Source organism: Thermobia domestica, chromosome 2 (genome assembly GCF_964235325.1).
Source record: "Thermobia domestica chromosome 2, izTheDome1.hap1.1, whole genome shotgun sequence".
NCBI classification, from domain to species: Eukaryota; Metazoa; Arthropoda; class Insecta; order Zygentoma; family Lepismatidae; genus Thermobia; species Thermobia domestica.
In genome coordinates, this window is record NC_137455.1 from 355,988,696 (window position 1) to 356,016,121 (window position 27,426).

The window sequence follows — 27,426 nt, forward strand, 5'->3', positions numbered from 1 at the left end:
GGTCTCGGAGCTGTCATTTCAGAAATAAATATGATCATGAAGTCAGAAGTAAAGATGGTGAAGTTGTCAAAAAGTTGAGGGGAGAATGGCCCCCATAGCTCCGCCCATGCCTCGGAGTTAAAGGATTAGAAAACCCTGGGTGGAGCCACAAAAAAAACAGCCCAAAGCCGTTCCGAACTTACTTAGGAAAATAAGACTGCCTGTATGGTTTACCGAGTGTATGAATCAATGGAAGAGGATAAATTTCTCCGTTCTTTTTCTTCCCACGACCAACTTCTCCAGGTTTTACGGCTTTTTGATAACTTGCTGAAATTGTGCTAGATTTGTGCAGGATGCTAAAAGCAAGATGCTAGGTGCTAGAGACATGCAAATTATGCTAGACCTAGCATCATTATGCTAGATCTGGCAACGCTGGTAGCAGACTAGAGGCCTTGGGGTAGGTTACTCCTAATGTTCTGTGGCAAACAGTAGCAGGGACACCAGAAAACTGGTACCTAGTTGCTGCCGTCCACCAAATTTATAGCAGTCCTCGGGTGGCGGTGGCGCTGCTGCTCCGATGTGATCGTCTGCTCCGTGGGAGGAGCCAGAAGTCCGTCGTGTGCAGGTGATAGTGGATCCATCTGGTGTGTAGAATCCTCTTGCAAAACCATGTAGTGATGTTTGTAAACACTGGCGTGTAGAATTGTTTTTACACAACACCACGTGAGATATTATAATATGTAATACTTCAATATGTGTTACCAATATTGGCCAAGTATACGATTTGTGGCAAAACAGTGGGTGATAGGATGTTTTGAGTGTCACTTTCGAATTCAGAAGGTCGAAATACAAAAAGAACACCTACTTTGCGAAAAAAAAGTTTTTTCATTGTTACACTATGCTATCAACGAACTTTCAGATACTAAACATTTAATTAATTGCACTAAAAATTAACAAAATGTGATTGTTAATCGAAAATGTAGAATTCGGTTAGTGTGCTAACGTTAAATTTTTCAAAACTTTCCAACAATGAGCATTCTTTCAACGAAATATCTGTACCTTTATTGTTTCATATGGAAAATAATACTTTGATTTTTTTTCTTAATTAAAAGCACAATACGAACTAATGGAATCATCAAGTGACGGTTCAAGTGTTCCATAGTTTGAATCAACCAAATCAGATAAAACTAATACCACTAGGAATGATTCAGATGCCAACATTAGCAGGCCTAGTAATGGCCATTCATCTACTACTGCTAAATCTACGAATGTGTTACCATGTCCTCACTGTGGAAAACATTATGCGAATTCCAGAGGATTAGCTATACACATAGGTAAAAAGCATCAGGTTATAAATGGGGACGAAGACTGTTATCATGTCGATAATAGCTATTCTGATCATAAACTACTTGTACTAACATCTCTAACCGCAATAAAGGCACACAGAACTTATCGTTGTCTAACCTGGGCAAAATGTTAATATCGTTAAGGTCCTCAACGGATATTTTAAGGCGTGTCCCTCGAGGTGCTCGAGCTGCAGTTGCTGATGCACTTGCCGATGTGTTACTTCAAGTAACTATTTCAAACGACGAAAAAGATTGGATCAACTTGTTTCTATTTCCATTAGTTGCACTAACTGCTCCCAAAAAATCAGAAAATGTAAAGAACCTTACCTCCTGGGTAAAACAAAGAGTTCGTCTGTGGTGTGATGTAGGTATTGACGCCTTAACCTGGCATCCAAAAAATCAGAAAATGTAAAGAACCTTACCTCCTGGGTAAAACAAAGAGTTCGTCTGTGGTGTGATGTAGGTATTGACGCCTTAACCTGGCATCCAACAAAGATCAAGAAATCTCTTCCAAAACAGAATGTTTCCAATCTTAAGATTGTAGAAAACAAACTTGCAGATGGTGACATCCGTGGAGCAGTCCGTCTACTAATGTCAGATGATACTGTTGCAACCGCCGACATTTCTGTGTTTGAGACGCTATTGGAGAAGCATCCAGCCCACCCTGGTGAATTTATTTTACCGAATCTTCCTGATGACCCAAAGAGCTGTCAAGGAGTTTCGATTAATGAAGCTAAGGTAGCTATTGATTCTTTTCCAACTGGTAGCGCGGGAGGTGTCGATGGTCTCCGCCCTTCGATTCTCAAAGATCTCCTATCCTGTCCAGTACTTGAATCGAAGGAAAAGCTCTTAAAATCATTATGCGATCTGTTCAATTTAATTATTGCAGGAAAGTTCCCTTGGAAGTTCGGCCATTGTTTTTCGGAGCCAAACTTACTGCTCTTAGAAAGAAATGTGGTGGAATTAGACCTATCGCAGTCGGTAATGTCTGGCGCAGAACATCAGCCAAAATTATATGCTTCAGAACACGAGAGCATTTTAAGAACTTTTTGTCTCCCCACCAACTTGGTGTTTGTATTCCCAACGGAGCCGAAGCAGTTGTACATGCAACCCGAGTTTATTTTTCCTCCATTCACAATGCTCCTAAGGTTATCTTAAAACTGGATTTTCGCAACGCATTTAACGAGCTTCACCGGCACTCCATGCTCACTACAGTGTTGAATGAATTTCCTTCAATCTATCCATATGTTTACCAATGTTACGCTCAACCCACTATTTCATCCCAGAGAGGAGTACAACAAGGCGATCCCCTGGGCCCAGCACTCTTTGCTATAACCATTCATTCCTTAGTGAAATCAATCAACACTGAATTAAACATCTGACACTTGGGTGATGGGACTATCGCTGATGAACCTGATGTAGTTCTTTCAACTCTAGCACAAATAAATGAGAAGGCATCTGCACTTGGTCTACATTTGAATTTTTCAAAGTGTGAAGTTGGATTTCTTGGGTCAGATGAAGCCAAGTTCGACCTATTATTTAAAAAAATTGACGAAGCTGCCTCAGGAATACGTCTTCTAACTAACCATAATGCTTGTCTTCTAGGCGCCGCTCTCACAAAGGAAGCATTTAACAATGTCCTGTTAAGCAAAATATCGAAGTTAGAATATTTTTTGTCTCGTCTCGCCTCGATTTCTGTCCATGCAGCTTTCTTTCTTCTACGTGCCTCTTTATCGATCCCTCGTTTAAACTACTTCTTAAGATGCTTTCCATTTTGGAATGAGACTCCACTACTGGAAAAATATGATCTTATCCTTAAAATGGGTCTGGAGTCAATTTTGAACTGCTCCTTGAGTGACGACTCTTCGATGCAAGCATCCTTACCTGTTGGGTTAGGAGGTCTTGGTATTCGACGAACCGTTGATATGGCGATTCCTTCCTTTTTAGCGTGTGACGTACCGTCACATACTAGCAAGAAATTTATACCCCGCCATTTCTTTTTGCATTCATAAACTTTAATAGAAATTCTATGTTTAATTTCTTTTGCGTTCGGTTTAACTTTTGCGGGCCTAATTTATCTAGTTTCTTTAGGGTGGCTCAATCGCTGCACGAAGCAATATAGAGTGGGTTGTAAGCTATGCATTCGTTTTTTTATTAAAAACGTGGGGAAGCGAATCGTGGTTTTCGTAATTTTCTCGAAAAGGTGAAAATAACGCGCCATCCTCTTTGTACTGAACAACTGGTTTTTATAAGTGGAGGTGCTTTTCTCCAACTGTTCAATTTTAAGCAAGTTTAAAATAAAATTAGACGTTCCATGTCTGTGAAACGTATATAAAAAAAAGTTGTGAACAGGATTATTCTCAAGAAGTTACCAATGTTGATCTACATGATTGATTTGAACTGGAAATTATCCATTCTTCATCTGGTCTAGTGCATATTTGTGAAAATCAGTACAGGTAGGCCATGACGGGATTGTAATTTAATTTGTGAATCGGTGAAACAGCTAGGAATTGTACAGATCTGATTTATCTTCGATGGACATATTAATGCACTATATCACAAAAAATATTTTCTATATCGTATAAATGCCTGACAGCAAATGAATAGTGTAAGTTAAAAATTCGTGTTTTGCAGATTTTACGTATTGAAACATGGCAGTTACTTTGTTTATATTAATAGGCATAATGATAAGTGTTACCATGTGCGAGTAAGTTTAATTGCCGAACTGCTAGCCATGTAGGACGTTGCTGTCAGGGGTCGCTCCTTGATAGGGCGACCAAAATTAAGTAAAATGCCTTAACATCTTGAATTGCCTCTAGTGCTCCCACGATATGTCAACAATGCGCTCTTGTAGGTAGAATTCCGAATCATAACAATTAAGTTTTGTTCTCTAAGCTAAAGAAAAAAAAAATAAAATAAAATAACCAATACCATTTGGGTGTCTTCAATAGTTATATACATGTGTTAAGTTAGTATATAAGTGTCATTTCTTCTTGAATTATCATGTTTATTTAATAAAAAAATATAGGATAATAATATAGACATTTAACAATTAAAATATAAAGTGCAATCCTTGTCGCTTCGAGTTTACTGTTTCATCGCCGATACCAATAATTGTTGAAAATGTTTCAACCTTCATTAATCAAAACCAGCATTCCTGTTAGCTGTTATTAATGATATTACATCAAAATTTAGGCATTCTCAATAAACATTAGCCAATGTCTATGCAGAGAAAGTAAAATTTGTTACGTGGGTGCGCCAATCTTGTAATGTATATGCCATTATTTACTTTACGCTAGTTAAGCATATTGAAGTGTAGCTATCCCTACCAAAAAAAAAAAAGCCTTTTGTAAAATGATGGATAGGTAAATTGCTAGTATAAGTATGCATGGGTTCAAGTGATAGTAGTGAGTGTTCTCTAATGACAGTGTGGTTTAGTAATTGAGTGAAATAAGCTTTTTATGTGTAGGCACCAGTTACTCCATTTATTTACGTTGTAACTGTTACTTTGTTTGTGTAGCCCCATTGTAAGTTTACGTCGACGTATTAAAAATACTACGAATCTTGTATATGATGTTTAATCCCTGAGTGGATTAGAGCGCAGCTGTATGCGCCTCTTTGTTATAATTCATGGTAATTGTGAAATACTTCGTTTAAAATATATTGAGTTTGGGGCTCTTCGCTTCAAAGATACAAGGGATACCAAATTTTATGGTTTATTTGGATATGGTGCCTTGTTTTTGTTTTAATATGCTTCACTCAATACCATCATGAGAGTATCCATCGTAGCAGTATATGATCTGACAGGTTGATTTTCATCTAAATAATTGAGATAGGCTAAAATAAATTCATATCAAGGGGTAGTCTACCTAAAATAAAATAAATGTAAGTCATCTAATATCTGCTGAGTATGTCTTAGCGAGGAATAGACCACCTTTTTTCAAATTGGTAGGCTACGTAACTATACTTTCTCTGGATTTCAACATTTTGCCTCCATATATTTGTCCAAAAAAAAAAAAATCCGTAACTGATCAGAAGTTGAGTGCATATTAAATAGTAAAAAATATAGTAATTTGCTTGCTAAACATTTGATAAGTTCTATCGATACAACAAAAGTTTTAAAAACTAACGTTAGTGGTCCAAAATAGTTTATACGCTAACTACATATAAGGTAACTTATTTCTCATGAGCCGTTTATGAAAACAAAATTAGTTTACAGTTGTAGTTCAACCCAACATTTTTTCTTTCCGCCTTCGTGGTAGGGACAGTTAAGTAACAATTGAAAAATTAATGTTATAGGTTCATAATATTTCATTTATACTGCGTGTAAAAAAAAAGGTTTAAAATATTTCGCTATTTAGTAGCTATTTTTAATTTCTGCGCTCATTAAAAAGGGCAATCTTAAAAAAAAAAATCAAGGTTATTTTCGGCAAGTGCAGTGCAGCTCATTCTCTTGCCTAATTAAAATTGGTAATTTTGAGTCTGTATAACTATTTAAAAATAAAATCCCTGTCCATAATCTTTAAGCCCTTTTTAATAATATTAAAAAATGAAACTGTACAAGCAAAATAACAATGGTAAATGCTCGGTAGTATGAACCATAAATCAACATCAGCTTATATAATCCAACCAATAATAACAATAATAGTTCTCAGTTCACTTATTAAGTTAAGGCAAATAATCAAATAAGCCAAATATTTTTTTCTTTAACAATTTTATTAATACTTTGTAAAAACTAGTTATATAATAATCATTGGGCTTAAAGCTGGACTACTTCTGCTAAAAAGTAGTGTAACTTATCCAAATAATAATTTCAATGTTATTTTGCTCTTTTAAATATATATTTTTAATAGAAAAAAGGGTTTCTTAATAAAATTTCAATCAATTTTCTCCACTTTTGTGGTTTACTACCAGCATTTAAGTTTATAAAGCATATTTCTTTCACTTAATTTTTCTTGTCGGGATTTTTTTTTAAGTGGTATCCCGTATAATGAATCGTATAAAACCTCGTAAATACTATCTCAAATGCACGTATTTATCAACGTAACCTAACGTAAATTAGAGTACTTATTACTACGTGACGTATTGCGTAAAATTGAGTAACCTACATGATTTATTCAATCTTTATAAACAATTAGTGTCTCCTAAAATAAACGATTCAGGCCCTTAGTTAAACTGCAAATAATTATGCCTGAATTTATATATATATATATATTTTTGCTTATTATACTATATTCTAAAGTAAGACATGTTTCAATGCAAAACAATTTAGTCATTCAAATAAATAGAAAAAAGTTCGTTGCCTCTAATTAAAGTTGCCTCATTTACCAATGTGTTTCAAATACTCATTTTCACTTGTACCCGGATGGGCTCGAGTACTTAAAGGAAATAAATGAAAGTTAACATTGACTTCCATACATGGAACTTCGATGTGCCGTCGTAACTGCCATCTATGATAAAATAATGTAAACTGTTTGTTTGACAAATTTTGTCTGTTGCCATAAATTATAATATAATTGTTATTAAAAAATATATTATTGGTAAAATATAATACGAGTCGTCAGGCAATCCTCGTTAATTTAATATCAGTGCATAATAAAAATCTGTAAACCGTCAGTTCTGTTAGCATTAAGTGCAAGCTGAATCCAAGTGCAAGTAAATCCAGTACCAAATAGTAAATTTATCAGTAAATTTATTAAATCAGGCCTACCTTATGACTTTAGTGCAAGTGTATATTAAACTGCCTTCTGCCACGTAAATCTTTATATCAACTAATGTGTAACAGCAGCTCAAGATTATTTACCAAATACTGCATTATATTCATTGAACAACCATGTTCATCAAAACATCAATACATTTAAAAACCCAAACTATTCAGCTAACGGTGTTTGTTCCCCAATTCAAAAGATAGTAACTCAATCTAACTACAACCATTTGGCCAATTTATAATAAGGAAATTTAAACTGTGCAAACAATTAGTTTCAAGGAAATATTACTTCACTTCAAAGTAATTCACAAAGAAAAAAATAATATGGATTAATTTCTTCAAGTGCAAATAATAACTTTACACGAGCTAATATCAAAAACACATTCCGGTTATGTTCATTTATTGAATTTTAATTTTTTTTATTTTTACTTTCAACTTTTTAAATACTAAACTCGGATCTAAATAATTGTTAATTTAAAAATTGTTTTATATTGTCTATATATTAGTATAAATTATAACCATAAATCATTAAGCATTCTAAACATGGTGTGTCAGGTGCTTTATATTCCATAATTACTTGAATATCTAATATCCAGCGTGTAACATAAATGATGCTACTTTTACTGTTGTTTATCGTAATATTTGTAACCATTTCAAAAGTTACATATATATATTTCACCATACTCAGTATTCATACCACTCAAAACTAAATATAAATTATTTTTATTGTCTCTCATATTATAACTTGTGCTTATGTAATAATATTAAGTACAAACTGTAATAATTTAAATTTTTGCTGTGATATTCAAATCTACGCATATTCTATTATTGTGTTATTGCAAATATATATATTCAAGTATTTTTGTTTATATACATTTTTCGTATTGGAATGCAGTAGCGTAATATGTTTATAATAAAAATAAAAAAAGATAGTATTCATATATTTAATTCGTATCTCCTTAAAATTTATTATAATTAAAATAAGGGTATATATATGAATATTTTCTAATATAAGGTTAAAAATCAACAAAATAAAGCTTAGAAAATAAAACTTCATATATTTACATAAACATAAGGTAATAATATAACATTATTTTCAAACATATTATAAAAAGTAATATTTATTTTCTCAATCGTATACTTTACGTAAATGATAAGTGTTCTTTCTATGAAAATAACCTCAAACATGTATGTTTATAAATAATTAACAACAAATGTAATGTTAATACAAAACATAAAATGCAAGTAAAAAATAATTAATATCAACACAATAAATAACATTCTTTCAAGTTAAAAAGTAAACAAGGCTCTTTAAGGTAACCAAAACTACTTATTCAATAAGCAAGTAAATTCAAATTTAAAAAAAAAATGTCAACGTACTTTCAGGGGTCTTTCCCTTCCTCTCCAACTATCCTTTCCCTCATGCCTTATCCTAATCTTCCTCTCTTATCTTCATCTTTTCCCCTTTCCTCTCCATCTTTCTTGCTTCCTCCCTCTCTTTACCTTTTACTATTAAATTCTTCTAATGTAATCTTTTCCCCTTTCCTATTTTCCTTCTTCTTATACCTACCTTCCTTTTTAAAACCACCTCCATTCTCACGGATTTGCTTGTGAGTATGCTAAGTATGCGGTCAACAAAATTTCAAATTATCTTCAAATGAAGTTCGCCTAACTGTGTCACAACCAGAGTAACACCAGGCTAGCAAGCAAACCGAAGCAAGATTGGAGGGGACGGAGCGTTTCAAAAATGGCGACCGTGACAGGACACGACAGTCCTAGCTACCGTGAATTGCGAAACCAAAAAACATCCGTTAAAGTGATAAATACGCTAAGAAAGTAAAATTGGTTCACGGTGCTAAAAAGTAATGAAAGACTAATGCTTGCTTTAAACACACACATGTGAAAGAAAGCTATTTATATCTAAAAGAAGGAGCACACAAAGCGATAAAAGTACTAGGGAGCTAATTTAAAGGCAGCTATCTTGCATGGTTAGTAGTAAGGCAATTCTATAAAAAAAGTTTACTAAGATAATTGTTAATATATACATATTTTGTTTGTGTTGAATATTAATTGAAAAATTGTTAAATGATGGCGTCATCAAAGGATTCCACTGAACTTGCAGACTCTAGCGGGAGTCAAAATCTAAATAAACAATTATGCCGTAAATGCGGATCTCACAAACGTGAGGGATGTAAAAATATGGTAAAATGTACTAATACCAAGTGTAATGGTTGGTACCATTTTGATTGCGTAAATATTTCTAACAATTCAAAACGGCTCAAAGAGCTGCAAAATAATCCAAATTGGCTGTGTCCTCAGTGTATAGACAATAGGTCAAAGTCCGCCACGGGAAGTGGTAATGACGTCAATGGGAACTTAACTGGTACAAACGGGTTTGTAAATTTTGTGCAACCGCAGATATCAACTCCAATAGTTGATCGGACCCCTAGTTGCATTTCTATAGTTGGTCAGGATGACCTGATGCATGCTAACCAACGTGAGCCAAGACGTAATAAAATCGAAAACGGGGGCTGTTCGGATGTAGGTAACTCCAATAAGGAGAAAGTATTTAAGGATACCCAAGGTCTGGGTCAAGTAATCTTGATGCTTAAGCAATTACAAAAAGGTATGAACAACCAAACGGACAAAATGCGGGCCAATAATATGGCTATAAAAATCAAATAAATGAAAAACTAAATGGCATAAATTATCAAATTGGAAACTTAAGTACACAGCTTTTGGAGGTGCAAGCTAATTGTAACAAAATTAAAAAAATATGTAATGACAATATAAAAATGCTAGGACGTTCTATCAACGAAGTAAAATTTAAATTGCGTGAGGGATTGAAATCAACAAATACAAGGTTTGCTAATTTAAGAGCACGTCTTGATAAAGTAAAAGAAAAGTCTAATAACAATTTAATTGAAAATATAAATCAGGTAAACAAACGAGTAAATGAAATTGAAAGGCGAGTTGGTAAGCAGGATAGCATAATATCCGAAGTACATGGCCAGGTTACGCAAATTCAATCAAAGATTGATAAAGTAAATAATATAATTCAAGGTTTCTCTTCTAGCGTTAATACATATACAAAAAAATGTTTTCAACTCAAAAAAACATGCATAAGTTACAGGTGCAGTCTACTCAAGTTTTAGCTAAGTTGGGTCAAATAAAAATTTCAAATCAAAAGATACATAAAAGGTTAAATAATAATCAAAACAAAACCAGTAAAAGTATCCGTAAAATAAATAGTCAATTAAGGAAGTTAAAAATAAAGCAAACGTTTGTTGCCGCAACATCAAAAGTAGGAAAATCCATCAAAAATCTAATAAAAATAAGTCTATTATTGAAAAATCGTCTGCAAACAAAGTAAATACAATGCAATTTCCTATAAAAACTAAAGTAAAATCAACGGTTACTTTGGTAACTCCAAGCGTTACTGTTGCTGGCGGTACGCCTCGTGTTTGTCCATCTCCATATCACCTGGGATGGCAAACAAGTGGAAATTACTTTCCACTAACAAGTAATATTCCCACTTCTCAAAATAAAACTATACCTATAACGGGTTTAACCTCAAGCTGTAAAGTTGGCTTCCCACAGTTAAAACTCAATAACCATACAACTAATGCATTCTCAATAAATCCATTTAAATCGTCATCAGGTAATCTTAAACACAGTAATTCGTTTCCGAATTTTAATAAAATAAATAAAATAAATAAATTCCAACCTATAAAACCCAGGATAAAACCTCAAAATCAAAAGCATTTTCCTCAATATAATGGTAATCCTAAAAAAAAGCCTCGTGTCTTTATTCAAAAGTTGCGTCAGCGTTTCAACTCATTTACAACAACAAATAGCAAACGGATTAAAATCGCAAAAAAACAATTAAAATCACATGCTCTTGCTTGGTTTAAAAATATCAAGGGCAAAATACAAACCTATAAAAATTTTAAACAATTGTTTTGTAAAAAGTATTGTAGTAACCAAGTGAAAAGGTCTCAAAAATGGGCTTTACAATCGCGCCGCTATAATAAGACACAATATAAAACATTAACCAATTTCGCTTAAAACATAATAAACAATTACTATAAAATTACAAACAAGCCTAATAAAGCTAAATTAGTAAATTTAGTGGTTAGTTGCCTTCCACCAATTAAATCTCGTACCATTGCCACTCATATGTGCAAAACGGTACACAAGCTAACATCTAAACTTGCTGCTTTATCTGGACAAACTCAAACCAATGTTAAGCCACCATCACAACCAAAGTAACACTAAGCTAGCAAGCAAACCGAAACGTTAGTGGTCCAAAATAGTTTATACGCTAACTACATATAAGGTAACTTATTTCTCATAAGCCGTTTATGAAAACAAAATTAGTTTACAGTTGTAGTTCAACCCAACATTTTTTCTTTCCGCCTTCGTGGTAGGGACAGTTAAGTAACAATTGAAAAATTAATGTTATAGGTTCATAATATTTCATTTATACTGCGTGTAAAAAAAAGGTTTAAAATATTTCGCTATTTAATAGCTATTTTTAATTTCTGCGCTCATTAAAAAGGGCAATCTTAAAAAAAATCAAAGTTATTTTCAACAAGTGCAGTGCAGCTCATTCTCTTGCCTACTTAAAATTAATAATTTTAAGTCTGTATAACTATTTAAAAATAAAATCCCTATCCATAATCTTTAAGCCCTTTTTAATAATATTAAAAAATGAAACTGTACAAGCAAAATAACAATGATAAATGCTCGGTAGTATAAACCATAAATCAACATCAACTTATATAATCCAACCAATAATAACAATAATAGTTCTCAATTCACTTATTAAGTTAAGGCAAATAATCAAATAAGCCAAATATTTTTTTCTTTAACAATTTTATTAATACTTTATAAAAACTAGTTATATAATAATCATTAAACTTAAAGCTAAACTACTTCTGCTAAAAAGTAGTGTAACTTATCCAAATAATAATTTCAATGTTATTTTGCTCTTTTAAATATATATTTTTAATAAAAAAAGTTTCTTAATAAAATTTCAATCAATTTTCTCCACTTTTGTGGTTTACTACCAGCATTTAAGTTTATAAAGCATATTTCTTTCACTTAATTTTTCTTGTCGGGATTTTTTTAAAGTGGTATCCCGTATAATAAATCGTATAAAACCTCGTAAATACTATCTCAAATGCACGTATTTATCAACGTAACCTAACGTAAATTAAAGTACTTATTACTACGTAACGTATTGCGTAAAATTAAATAACCTACATAATTTATTCAATCTTTATAAACAATTAGTGTCTCCTAAAATAAACGATTCAGGCCCTTAGTTAAACTACAAATAATTATGCCTGAATTTTTATATATATATATTTTTTTGCTTATTATACTATATTCTAAAGTAAAACATGTTTCAATGCAAAACAATTTAATCATTCAAATAAATAAAAAAAATTCGTTACCTCTAATTAAAATTACCTCATTTACCAATGTGTTTCAAATACTCATTTTCACTTATACCCGGATGGGCTCAAGTACTTAAAAAAATAAATAAAAGTTAACATTAACTTCCATACATAAAACTTCAATGTGCCGTCATAACTGCCATCTATAATAAAATAATGTAAACTGTTTGTTTGACAAATTTTGTCTGTTGCCATAAATTATAATATAATTGTTATTAAAAAATATATTATTGGTAAAATATAATACAAGTCGTCAGGCAATCCTCGTTAATTTAATATCAGTGCACAATAAAAATCTGTAAACCGTCAGTTCTGTTAGCATTAAGTGCAAGCAAATCCAAGTACAAATAAATCCAATACCAAATAGTAAATTTATCAGTAAATTTATTAAATCAGGCCTACCTTATAACTTTAGTGCAAATATATATTAAACTGCCTTCTGCCACGTAAATCTTTATATCAACTAATGTGTAACAGCAGCTCAAAATTATTTACCAAATACTGCATTATATTCATTAAACAACCATGTTCATCAAAACATCAATACATTTAAAAACCCAAACTATTCAACTAACGGTGTTTGTTCCCCAATTCAAAAAATAGTAACTCAATCTAACTACAACCATTTAACCAATTTATAATAAAAAAATTTAAACTATGCAAACAATTAGTTTCAAAAAATATTACTTCACTTCAAAATAATTCACAAAAAAAATAATATGGATTAATTTCTTCAAGTGCAAATAATAACTTTACACAAGCTAATATCAAAAACACATTCCGGTTATGTGCATTTATTAAATTTTAATTTTTTTTATTTTTACTTTCAACTTTTTAAATACTAAACTCAAATCTAAATAATTGTTAATTTAAAAATTGTTTTATATTGTCTATATATTAGTATAAATTATAACCATAAATCATTAAGCATTCTAAACATGGTGTGTCAGGTGCTTTATATTCCATAATTACTTAAATATCTAATATCCAGCGTGTAACATAAATGATGCTACTTTTACTGTTATTTATCGTAATATTTGTAACCATTTCAAAAGTTACATATATATATTTCACCATACTCAGTATTCATACCACTCAAAACTAAATATAAATTATTTTTATTATCTCTCATATTATAACTTGTGCTTATATAATAATATTAAGTACAAACTGTAATAATTTAAATTTTTGCTGTAATATTCAAATCTACACATATTCTATTATTGTGTTATTGCAAATATATATATTCAAGTATTTTTGTTTATATACATTTTTCGTATTAAAATACAGTAGCGTAATATGTTTATAATAAAAATAAAAAAAATAATATTCATATATTTAATTCGTATCTCCTTAAAATTTATTATAATTAAAATAAAGGTATATATATAAATATTTTCTAATATAAGGTTAAAAATCAACAAAATAAAGCTTAAAAAATAAAACTTCATATATTTACATAAACATAAGGTAATAATATAACATTATTTTCAAACATATTATAAAAAGTAATATTTATTTTCTCAATCGTATACTTTACGTAAATAATAAGTGTTCTTTCTATAAAAATAACCTCAAACATATATGTTTATAAATAACTAGCAGCGTTCACCCCGCTTCGCTGCGGTCACCCCGGAACGCAATAAACTTTGTTACTTAGATAATTTTTACTTTTTCGCTTTCAAATTGCAGTAAATGTTAACATTATAGCGCCTGTCATTTATGTTAACCCGCCGAGTGACACGGTCATGCGGGTTGCATATAAATACGTTTATTTTTACCTATGATGAACTAATAACAAAGGATTTGTACGTATGGACACTTGAATGGTCAATTATCTCAAGACACTGGTAATTAAAAATTAAAGTGATATGATAAAAACCATCTAGGGTCCAAATCCTAATAACCCCCCAAAAATAAAAGAAATTGGTTCAGCCGTATTAGCGTGATGAGGGAACAAAGGTTTTGTACGTTCTCTTTTATAATATAGATTAACAACAAATATAATGTTAATACAAAACATAAAATGCAAGTAAAAAATAATTAATATCAACACAATAAATAACATTCTCTCAAATTAAAAAGTAAACAAAACTCTTTAAGGTAACCAAAACTACTTATTCAATAAACAAGTAAATTCAAATTTAAAAAAAATGTCAACGTACTTTCAGGGATCTTTCCCTTCCTCTCCAACTATCCTTTCCCTCATACCTTATCCTAATCTTCCTCTCTTATCTTCATCTTTTCCCCTTTCCTCTCCATCTTTCTTGCTTCCTCCCTCTCTTTACCTTTTACTATTAAATTCTTCTAATGTAATCTTTTCCCCTTTCCTATTTTCCTTCTTCTTATACCTACCTTCCTTTTTAAAACCACCTCCATTCTCACGGATTTGCTTGAGTATGCTAAGTATGCGGTCAACAAAATTTCAAATTATCTTGAAATAAAGTTCGCCTAACTGTGTCACAACCAAAGTAACACGAGGCTAGCAATCAAACCGAAGCAAAATTGGAGGGAACAAAGCGTTTCATGCGTCCTACCACGGATGTCTTCGTTTAATCGAGGCTCTCCTTCCACAAGGTTACCACCTGGATCCAGATGAAATAGTTCAAGAAGGCTCAAGTAAATGGATAAATATAACAGATACGGACCTTCCAGAAATCAGCAAAAGAGGTTCTCAGGCATCTTGGTACACATCAATAGCAGCACATTTTCATGAACTTCTTTTACAATCCGTTACTGTTCCTGAGGATAAAGCTAGGCTTCTTGCTGCGTCATTCCCCCATGCTGGGGCATGGTTAAATGCGTTACCTTCCCCCCAATTAGGTCTTCACATGTCTAATGAAAACTTCCAAATCTCAGTAGCCTTAAGACTAGGTTCAGATGTTTGTGAGCCACATCGCTGTCCAGCTTGCGGGGATCAAGTTACCCAACGCGGCCTGCATGGCCTCTCATGCATGAAGAGCATAGGCAGGAACACCAAACATTCATCTGTTAGTGACATCATTTTGCGAGCCCTCACAACAGCAGGAATTCCTTCAATTCGTGAACCGCCAGGCTGTTGTCGTTCTGATGGTAAACGACCTGACGGCATGACGGCCTTGGATGAGAGGCAAATCACTAGTCTGGGATTTTACATATTCGGACACATTTGCCCATTCAAGCCTCCCATTGACTGTTATGAATGCTGGAGAAGTTGCTAGACGTAGAGAGGCAGAAAAGGAAAGGAAATACAACAATCTCCTCGACAAATTTATTTTTGCTCCAATACCCATCGAGACCAGTGGGGCATGGGGTTCTAGAAGCCTTGATTTTATCAGAGAGGTAGGCAGACGCATATCTATCGTTTCTGGAGATGTTCGTTCAGCGTCCTTCTTAGTACAATGTATATCCATTGCGGTCCAACGTGGCAACGTTTCGTCAGTTCTTGGTACGTTGCCGCCTGGAAGGGAACTGGAGGAGATATTTCTTCTCTAGTAGAGTAAAGCGGGGCAAAAGGTCGCACTTAATGATCAGCATGCTATTGCTGCTATACCAAAAACAATATTGAGATGATCCATAATTGTTATTTTTTCTCGAAAGCCATGTGAAATGAATCTTTTTATAAAGCATATATAAATAAAAAACAAATATTATAAAAAAATAGAGAAAAAATAATAATCTATTTTGATTATGCTGCATAGTTTTGCTTCAGTTGAAGATTAAAGAAAACAATTTCAAAAAAAATAGGCAAAAATTGCTTTGTTTGTGATTATAAAAAATGTTAATTAAATATTAAATAAATAATGTAGCTAAATATTAAATACTAGCAGCGTTCACCCCGCTTCGCTGCGGTCACCCCGGAACGCAATAAACTTTGTTACTTAGATAATTTTTACTTTTTCGCTTTCAAATTGCAGTAAATGTTAACATTATAGCGCCTGTCATTTATGTTAACCCGCCGAGTGACACGGTCATGCGGGTTGCATATAAATACGTTTATTTTTACCTATGATGAACTAATAACAAAGGATTTGTACGTTATGGACACTTGAATGGTCAATTATCTCAAGACACTGGTAATTAAAAATTAAAGTGATATGATAAAAACCATCTAGGGTCCAAATCCTAATAACCCCCCAAAAATGAAAGAAATTGGTTCAGCCGTATTAGCGTGATGAGCTAACAAAGGATTTGTGCGTTCTCTTTTATATAATAGATAATAATTAAATAAACCATTTAAATAAATTATTTGAAAAAAAATGTGATTGTTATTTTTCAACGGTTTAATTACAAGCTTGGGTATTACAATAGAAAGTATGTTTAACTCCAGATTGAACATTTTTTTATTTAAAAAAAAATATTTTATTATAAGCAAAAAAAATATATATATATATATTCAAAATGCCTATTACATCATGACATCTGTTCTAAGTTAACAAGACTTCTCCCACAATGTAAAGAAAATGACGGACATCTATAAATTAATTTTGTGATTATCTAATAAATATGTTCAATACGAATGTCGCTAATACATTTTCCAGAAAATACTTCTTTGTTATCAATGAAAAAAAAAATGCTCCATGCCAAACATGTGACCTTTTACGTTATTGGTTATTCCTTTTTTAAAAAGTAAAAAAAAAAACTTATTTTTCTTAGTACGATGCCCCTGTTTTCTTAACAAATTCACCGTTTGAATTGCAGTTATCCCAAATATACTCCTAATTCTTCAAAGGGTGTTAAAATTCTCGTGAGGGTAGGTATACTCTTGTTTAAAAAGCGACTATTATTTTGTAAGTACTTTGTAAGATGCTCCTATTTCTTTCAAAGCTTACAAGCGGTGTTGGAATTATCCCGAGGATACTATTATTTCTTTTAAAAGTTATTAACGTATTGTTGTTGTAAGATTGTTTTGAGATACACCAGTTTCTTTGAAAAGTGATCATCAGAATGCACATTTAGAGTGGGGCTAGTTGGCCATGTGCCTTGGGCTCTAGTTGCAAAGGGGTGCAAAACGCCACGTAATGCCGGAAGAAATACTGAGCGCACTTCACATCATTAGCTCCGTAGTTGTTGATGTGCTTGAATGTTCCTACTTCCACAGATATCAGGTTCTCCTGTAAAATTGTTAACTTCATCAGTGGTGCTGAAAGCCACAACTGTCTGGTTCTTCTGTATAGTTCTTTATCTTATTAGTGATGCTGAATGTTACTACTTCCACAAGTATTTTGTTCTCCTGTAAAGTTCTTTACATCACCAGTGATCATACTCGATTAACTTCATCTAATCCTGTATGCATTATTAAACCTGGCAGCGTTCACTGTTGTTAACTGAAATCTCACCATCTATTACTTGTGGTAGTGTCCCGATAGTACATTAAAGTATCGCGCGCCGCAGTAACGTAGCAGTCTGTGTAATCTCTGTATTCACTGCGATGATGACAGCCACTCAAAATCACTTTGTTTTTCTTTGCTATTACTTGTGTTATCACATATTTCTTTGTTCTGTTTACTTATTGTCTCTGTTTTGCTCAAAGGGTTAAGTTTCTTTTTTGAACCATGAAAGCCCTATACACCTTCTTCTTTCTCACAACAAAGTCATGATACAAAACATAAAAGTGCTTTTCCATGATTAAAATCGGGGTCGGTAATTAACTGGAGTGCAAGGTTGGAAGTTGTGAAGCCCACCATTAATTATATTGCAGAAGGGTTTTCAAATCTTCATGTCTTGATAGATGATGAGAATGAGAGCAGTGCAACAAGTGGCACACTTTGGTCTGGACAAACACCAGGTGTGAGGGTGTTCTTGAAGTTGTCCCGTTTCTTCCCACTTTGTTCATTCCACCATTTCATTCATCATCATCAGTCTTCCTTTGCCTCCGAGCATAGTCGTGGGACGTTAAACTAAAGAAAGAAAGAAGTGACACAGAACAATTATAGGTACAAAAGTTTTTTGAATTTCAGATTTCTAACTGTTGGGACCTTTGAAAACAAGGTACAGTCCGCAGCAAAAACCCTGCAACATGAGCATGTAAGTTTATTGTGAAACCACTGCTCAGGGAATCAACATAACGTCCTATAAGTGGCACGAATCGCGCAAGAGAAACCTCGGCGTCCTCCCCTACACACTTATTTTGGAGCAAAAGACACCGTCGTTTCACAATAAACTTATATGCTCATGTTGCAGGTTTTTTGTTGCGGACTGTACAACTAGCCGAGTTCAAAAGCTGCTCTAGAATCCTAAGAGGAACCTCCATGATGCCTTCCTGGATTTAAAAAGTGGTAAAGATCATTTTATGCCGAAAGAGGAGAAAGATCACATATTAAGTCTCTGAGTTCTTAGATAAAAGACTTCTGTCAGAAATATAATGTTGAAGTTGAGAGACGTCAGAGAATAAAGAAAATCGGTGAGATTCATGAGATAACCAAACTAAAAATGTAAAAAGTAATGAAGGATTCACTTGACTGTATTTAAATGGAAATGGCTCTAAATGTTGATTCAAAGTTGAAGTTCCTTTTGAACTTCAACACACTGTGTTAAGGTACTGACTGTAACGACTTAAAATAATTGCATAATCATGGAGTAAACCTATAGGAATGATATTGACGTATGGCAGTTACATGGAAAAGAAATTTAGACTGCAAAATATTGCTATAAAACCATTGCACTAACCTGATTAAAATATTTTGGATAATGAAGTTTAGCTTCTTCTCTACAGTCAAAGTCAGTTATTTCGTAAAGAAGTAGAAAGGAAGCGATAGAATTGAAAAATAAATAAATAAATATAGTGATGGGGATAGGACAGGAAAGTAAGTTCGGAATTTATAGCCTTGACCTAGGTACTGTTAAAACTAGATACACCACTAGCACTGGCGCGTCCCGGGGGGATGAGGGGGACATGTTCCCTCCAATCTTGGAACTGAGGGGGACTGCCCCCCCAATAATCCGATTTGAAATGTGCTTTTGGAGAGAAATTTGATGATTTTTGTCTGGTAGCCACAAAGGAACGTGAGATGAAATTGATGTCCCCCAGAATAAGCCTTAAATCTGCCCAACTCCCAACGTTGAAGACAACTCTGCTCCTCTGATCCTCCACTGCACTGTTTTTTCAACTTCATAAATATTTTGGACATCGCATATAAATGGGAATGGTCTTATCCGTCCCACCCAATGTTGAAGAGAGATTTGCGCCGCTGGCCACTAGTGACCATTAGTGTTGCAATTGACCCATAGATACTCCTATTTCTTTAAAGGTTGGCCAGCAGTGTTACAATTCTCCAAAGGTTACTCTTATTTCTTTAAAAAAGTGACCATTAGAGTTGCAGCTCTCTCTTAAGATAACTACAACAATTTCTTTAAAAAGTGGCCATTAGTGTTGCATCTCTCTCCAGGATGCTCATGATTCTCTAACAAATTCATTATTAGTCTTGCAGTTCTCTTCAAGATGTTCATGTTTCTTTAAAGTGGCCACTCGTGTTGCAATTACCTCAAGGATGCTCCTATTTCTTTAAAGGATGACTAGTGGTATTACAATTCTCCTGAGGATAATCTTATTTCTTTAAAAAGTGTTTATTTGTGTGTTGCAGTTAGCAATTCTCTCAAAGACGCTACTGTTTCTTTAAAAAGTAACAATTTAGTGTTGCCATTTTCACCAAGTTCATAATGTTTCTTTAAAAAGTGACAAGTAAGTGTTGCCATTTTCACCAAATTCATAATGTTTCTTTAAAAAGTAACAATTTAGTGTTGCCATTTTCATCAAGTTCATAATGTTTCTTTAAAAAGTAACAATTTAGTGTTGCCATTTTCACCAAGTTCATAATGTTTCTTTAAAAAGTAACAATTTAGTGTTGCCATTTTCACCAAGTTCATAATGTTTCTTTAAAAAGTAACAATTTAGTGTTGCCATTTTCACCAAGTTCATAATGTTTCTTTAAAAAGTAACAATTTAGTGTTGCCATTTTCACCAAGTTCATAATGTTTCTTTAAAAAGTAACAATTTAGTGTTGCCATTTTCATCAAGTTCATAATGTTTCTTTAAAAAGTAACAATTTAGCGTTGCCATTTTCACCAAGTTCATAATGTTTCTTTAAAAAGTGACAAGTTAGTGTTGCCATTTTCACCAAGTTCATAATGTTTCTTTAAAAAGTGACAATTTAGTGTTGCCATTTTCACCAAGTTCATAATGTTTCTTTAAAAAGTAACAATTTAGCGTTGCCATTTTCATCAAGTTCATAATGTTTCTTTAAAAAGTAACAATTTAGTGTTGCTATTTTCACCAAGTTCATAATGTTTCTTTAAAAAGTGACAAGTTAGTGTTGCCATTTTCACCAAGTTCATAATGTTTCTTTAAAAAGTAACAATTTAGTGTTGCCATTTTCACCAAGTTCATAACGTTTCTTTAAAAAGTAACAATTTAGTGTTGCTATTTTCACCAAGTTCATAATGTTTCTTTAAAAACTAACAATTTAGTGTTGCCATTTTCACCAAGTTCATAATGTTTCTTTAAAAAGTAACGATTTAGTGTTGCCATTTTCACCAAGTTCATAATGTTTCTTTAAAAAGTGACAAGTAAGTGTAGCCATTTTCACCAAGTTCATAATGTTTCTTTAAAAAGTGACAAGTAAGTGTAGCCATTTTCACCAAGTTCATAATGTTTCTTTAAAAAGTAACAATTTAGTGTTGCCATTTTCACCAAGTTCATAATGTTTCTTTAAAAAGTGACAAGTTAGTGTTGACAATCAGTGTTTGTAGGTTTTCATAAGAAAATTTCCTTCGAATTACTCAAAATTTTCCCTTATTAAATTTTCCCTAGTTTGTTGAGTGTTCAATTCCTATGACAGAAGTTATGTAATAAGATTAATTTAGCTATATTGAAGGAAGCGCCAACCACATTTGTTTTATTTATTTGCTTTTTTGCTTCTATTTTCCCTTTATCCTTCATCTTTTTTCTACAAAAAATGCACACAAATACACCAAGCGAACAATGGATACAAATTATGCTACTTTGAACACGCACATACAAACTATTGCTACTGTATTGGTTTTTGTCTTGAAACAAATAAAAATTTAAGCATTTATATTGGTTAGTCAGTCAGCGAGAGAATTTCCCTGGATTTTCACGTTTTATCGAAAAATTCCCTTGAAGCTAGATTTACCTACGAAATTCTCGTAGATTAGGGAAATTTCCCTTAAACTACGAGCACTGTTGCCAACATTATCTCCAATAATGTTCTTACCGTACAAAAAATTCATTGAAAGTATACATTATTTCCAAGGATGTTATAAAATAGAGGATGTGCGTATATGTATCTTCATCCTATTAAATCAATGAAGCCAAAAACACCCGAGCATCGGCACCTCTGATTGGGCACTCTCGTTTCCGCCATCGTCTGATTGGCTACTTTCGTTTCCGCCATGATTGTTGGCTCAAAACATTGCGATCCGATTGGGCGGAGTGGGCAGAGTAGGGGTGGCGAAACTGTGACGTATGGCTTCAAGATTTTGTTGTAAGGGCAGATCCTCTATTTTATAAAATCCTTGATTATTTCAATGTTATCATATTCTCAACACACTACATATGATATTCTTTGTTGATTATAGCTTTTTTTATTTAAAAAAGTTTCAAGCTGGATTCGATATCGAAATCTCATGTATACAGACAAAAGTGCAGTTGTATGTGCTGTGATATTTGTTTGTATATTCTTTTGGTTTTCTTAGGACCTCACACATGGCCTATTCGCTTTCCTGAATGTGGTGGAAGGCAACAGTCACCGATTAACATCGAAACAAGAAGAATGGAAAGAAGGTATAGCAGTCCTCTTCAATGGGACGGATACTGGGATATGCCCGCTAACATGACATTAAGCAATACTGGACATACAGGTAATCTTAATTAAGCTGATAATTTTAAATTTAACGTTGTATAAAAACCGAAATTGTTAGATACATAGTCAGAGGATGTCATTTGAATAATGGCTGTTCGTTATTACATTTATTTCATTGCGTGACCACTTAATGAAGATACCTGATTAGGCTAAGAGCCAGAATTGAAGACCTGAATTGCAAATCATCCCAAATCTACCAGAGTACTTTTGTGATTTTACAAGAAACACAAGATGCTTATACTTGGTATACTATTCTGTTTAGCTGAAATTATTGTGTATTTTCTTAACAAAAGAAAAAAAGTTTGGATTTTGATTTACATATTATGCAAGTGAAAAACATAGATGCTAATATAAAAAAAAAAAAAAAAACGCAAAATGCGAAGTAAAAGAGTGGACTAGGGATGTTATGCAATTCAGGTCTTCCATTTCATTTCGGGTGTGGGGTCCGATCTTCGCTACTTTTAATAGTTAAATGTCCTATTTGCCATAAAGTCTCCATTTCTTCTAAGATTTTCCCTTAATCTTCGGTGGAGAGAGGCTTCTGGACTCCCATTACCTCGTCTCTGTGGTTGATAATCCATTGCTTGAAACAACAAAAATATACAGGGTGCGATCAAAAAGAAGTACGGTGAATGTAGTTGCACAGTGCCATTTATTGATGTATCCACTTCAACTAGTAAGCCCGGTAGCCTAAACCTTTGGGAGACCAGTTGTGTTATTCTAATTATTTAACAACCGGTTCTGTAATATATATATATATATATATATATATATATATATATATATATATATATATATATATATATATATATATATATATATATATATATGTGTATATATATATATATATATATGTATATGCTACACTCATGTGATTCCGGTTCTCATTCTTGTTATCTGAGCATTTGAGATTAAGAAATAAACGCTTATACCTTGTTCTGAGAGATCGCATGTTTAATCTGTAGCTGTAAGCATGTTTAAAAACAAAGATAGTTAAGGTAAAAATTGCTGTTCCTGTATATAAAAGGGTAAAATTTACCATTACGTCTGGGTATAACAAACTGTTCTGCGAACTCGAAATATTTTAACAACCGGTTCTAGCGAACCGGTGTAAACCGGCTGAATAGCACCACCAGTGTTGATTTGAACGATGGCTTCCAGAGGCAGACAGTGAGGATGTGTTAAGAGCGCCGTCATAAAGTTTTGTTCTAAGCTGAAAAAAAAAATCATAAAATATCAAAATCAGTATATAGCGATGAAACGGTGGCATTGAAGACAGCTTGCAAGTAGTACGAGCGATTCAAAAATGGCAAGGAGTCGGTTGAAAACAAGCAACGATCGAGACGTCCTTCGACGTGAAAAAGATGAAAATGTGAAAAAAAAAAGTGGCACAAAGGATTTGTTCGTACAGGCGATGATTATTCGAGAGCTTTCCGAAGAATTTAAGATCTTGTATTGGTCCGTGAAAAGCATTTTTAACCGCTGATTTAATTATCATTTGAATTCCTTTTTCACCACGAAAACGTGCCGTGCTACACCTTGCTTTTGACCCGCGAGTTTTTGGCCAGAAAAAGTGTTTCTGTCTGTTCACATTCGCTGTATTCTCCAGATATAGCACCATGCGACTTCTGGCTCTTCCCAAAAATTAAAACCGTGCTTAAAGAAAAGCATTTTGAGGCAGGGGCGGATTCGGGGGGGGGGGCGATCGGGGCAATCGCCCCTCCCCAGAAGAGGAAACTTTCTTATTTTTTATATATATAAATAAAACCCATCCCAAAGTTTGGAGCCCTTAAAAGTAGCAGTATGACAACCCACCGCCCTCCCCCAGAAGTCGGTCCTGGATCCGCCCCTGTTTTGAGGCCATTCCTGACATTGAGAGGAACACGATAGGGCAGCTCAACGCCATTTACAAAAGAAACCTTCCAGAAATGCTCCCAGTCATATATTCAACTAGCCAATAAATTAAATATTCAACTAGGCAACTAGCTAAGTATTTTGAAAGAGATTAAGTCAAAGTCCATGTAAGCTTATCATTTTGTTTTTAATAAAATGATTCACCGTATTTTTTGATCATACCTCGTACTTGTACAAAAAAAAAAAAAAGATCAGAAAAGGCAAGATAGCGCCCTCGCGGCTACATGGTTAGCATACGCGCGTTTTCAGCACGCGAGATCAGAATTCGATTACCAATAAAGGCTCATGTGGTTCAGACCCCACGTTAAACTGTAGGTTCAAATGCCAAATATCCTCGGTGCTGACTTTAAACAAGACAAACTTTAAACGAACCAAAGAAGAATATTCAAAAACCGAACATTGACTCACTAAAACTTCAAGAACTTTAATCTATGCACCAAGCTGCAAGTCGAAAACCTACGAAGTTTTGTGCGAGTTAGGGCATGCAAGTCCTTGCTCGTAACACTTGTGAGAGATTATCTTTCAGAAATCAAAATGAAAAATCCAACATGGCTGTGTCCACTGAAATCCACAACAGACGATTTGATGAAGGGTCTAGAGTCACTTTTTTTTTTTTATCGAAATTGTGATAAGACGACAGTTATATGCATAGGTACACACAATTTTATTCCATGTAAAATCGGGGCCGCTGTAGCTCAGTGGTAGAGCGTTCACCTCTGGTGCTTGGAGTCTCGGGCTATATCACAGCCCTCGCCAAGTGAATTTTGTGTTGGACAAACACCATGTGCGTGGATTTTCCCGGGGTTCTCCCGTTTCCTCCCACTTTCTTTATTCCACCATTTCATTCATCACTTATCATCACCGTCTCCTTTAGCCTAACCGGCATAATGTGGGACGTAAAACTCAAAGATTTCATTTTTTTCCCATGTAAAATCGTATGAGAGCTAATTTTCCGAAAGCATGTATCTGGAAAGTGACTAACTTACTTTTTGACGAAATTACTTTCTTAAAATTAATAAAAAAATATATCCCTCGTGGCTAGGTGGTTAGCGTACGCGCTTTTGGCGTGGGAATCCTAGTTTTCATTCCCAGCGGGAGCTCATCTGGTTCAGATCCCACGTTAAGCGGTAAGTCCACGTCTCACATAGCCTCGCTCCTGAGAGGACGCTAAACTTAAAATCACAAGTCTGAAAAAAGTGAGTAATTTTCTAGACATGACCCCTTCGTCAAATAGTTGATGAGTTGTAATAAAAATTGCTGGTTTCACATGCCTCTAACCGCACTCGCTGTGTTGGCTTAAAGAATCCAAATCTGCTACAATTGTGCCACAAAATTTTCGTAGTAAGTAAGGCAAAAGTCCTCCCAGTAGGCCTGCCAATTACGTGTTTTTTTATTTTTATTTTTTTTTAATAAAAACTTTGTGTTTAGTACTTCTGATATACTGCTCCAGGTTTAGGAAAAATCGACTTCAGACGAGATATTTGCAAAATCATCAGTTAGGCCTACGTTGAACCTAACTACTACAAGGTTTAAGAAATAATCTATTTTGATCAAGATGACACCCAAAACCAGCTCTGTAAGTAGTCTGAATAAATTTATATGAGTTTCCCAAGTCCTTTTTGAAGGAGGACCGGGGTGGCTCAGTGGTAGAGCGTTCACCTCTGGTGGACGGGAGTCCTTGGCTCAGTCTCAGCTCGCGCCACATGAACTTTGTGGTGGACAAACACCGTGTGCGTGTTTTTTTCTTGGGGTTCTTCTGTTTCCTCCCACTTTCTTCATTCCACCATTTAATTCATTTCTTATCATCATCATCTACTTTAGCCTAGTCGGCATAATCGTGGGACGTAAAGCAGATTTCATTTTTTTTTTATGAAATACTATATACCTGTATAGATTCAATTATAAACATTCTTCAAGTGTTAAACACGATGTTCCTCATGTTCGGGGTTAACAATGAATTTTGTGTAAATTTTTTACAAGATATACTTCGTTTTCAGTGTTAGATGTCTTACAAAGTACGCTTTTGACGTAGATAGTTACGAACTTATTTGAACGCAACAGAATAGCGAACATATTTTGTTATTCACTTGGCATCTCAGAAAATTATTTTTGGAAGTTTTTAACACGATCAAAATACTATATGGTTAGTTCTCTGTGCATAAATCTTTTTCAGTAACTGAGCAACATAGTATAAAATATTGTATAATAGACAATTGCTCTTAATTTCTTACAGTACAAGTAACAGGAGATTGGGAAGGTGGTCGTCCAACCGTGTCCGGAGGTCCTCTACCGGGCTCTTACACATTTCAACAACTTCATCTCCACTGGGGAGCCACGGATTTAACTGGCAGTGAACATATGGTGAATAGCAAAAGGTAATACAGTTTGTTTTCCAAATACGAGTTTTTCTTTTTGTATAGCAAATTGCTAAGCAAATTGAATTTTTATAGCAATTTAAAAGTTTTGTATCGTATTTTTGGTAACGAGGGAAATAATTATTATTGGTCAGTGGCGTATTTACGATTTTGTTTCGGGAGGGGTTTGCTAACTTTCGGAGGGGTTGCCTGAAAATGTGAAAATTCTGCAAGATATTTCATATACTTGACTATAGTAAGTAAGATTTCGGGGGGGCTTAAGCCCGGAAGCCCCCCTAAATACGCCACTAGTAGTAGTAGTACTGGTATTTTACTATTTTCGGTGGAATGAAATATATCTATATAAAAGCTGTCGTCCTAACTGATTGGCTGATGGATCGACGCCCAGACCAAACTGCTTAAGAGCCTCACATGCTAAAAGTAACACAAAATTTACAATTTATCTTTTGCTTGTTTTTCATAAGTGAAAGGAGATAATGAAAGTCAGCTTACCACAATATAGATAATGTTTGTTCTACAACAGAAAATATGAACTTGAAGAATTTTCATTGTTGCCATTCATAGAAATTACAGTGTTGCTAGAATAATATTTTCCTCAAAATCTAAGTTAAGGCAGCGACTAGAGAAACGAACTCAACTACATTTGATTAGTATCATGTTGTCCCGGAATCCTGTGAACTACTTTTTTAAATAATAGTTGTATTTACTTTGTAATAAACAAAATAATTTTAACATACAGGTATTAAAATTAAATAATAACGTTATTTAAAAAGTAGTTCA

General features: G+C 33.6%; 1 protein-coding gene across 1 annotated transcript in view; it reads left to right on the plus strand.

Annotated features, from left to right (window-relative positions):
• Window positions 1–27,426, plus strand: part of LOC145678797 (carbonic anhydrase 13-like) — a 153,355-nt gene that overhangs the window by 102,493 nt on the left and 23,436 nt on the right. Inside the window, exons 4-5 of the mRNA XM_081749312.1 lie at window positions 22,191–22,355; window positions 26,505–26,646. Coding sequence (XP_081605438.1) covers window positions 22,191–22,355; window positions 26,505–26,646 — 307 coding nt within the window. The remainder of the gene's footprint in view (window positions 1–22,190; window positions 22,356–26,504; window positions 26,647–27,426) is intronic.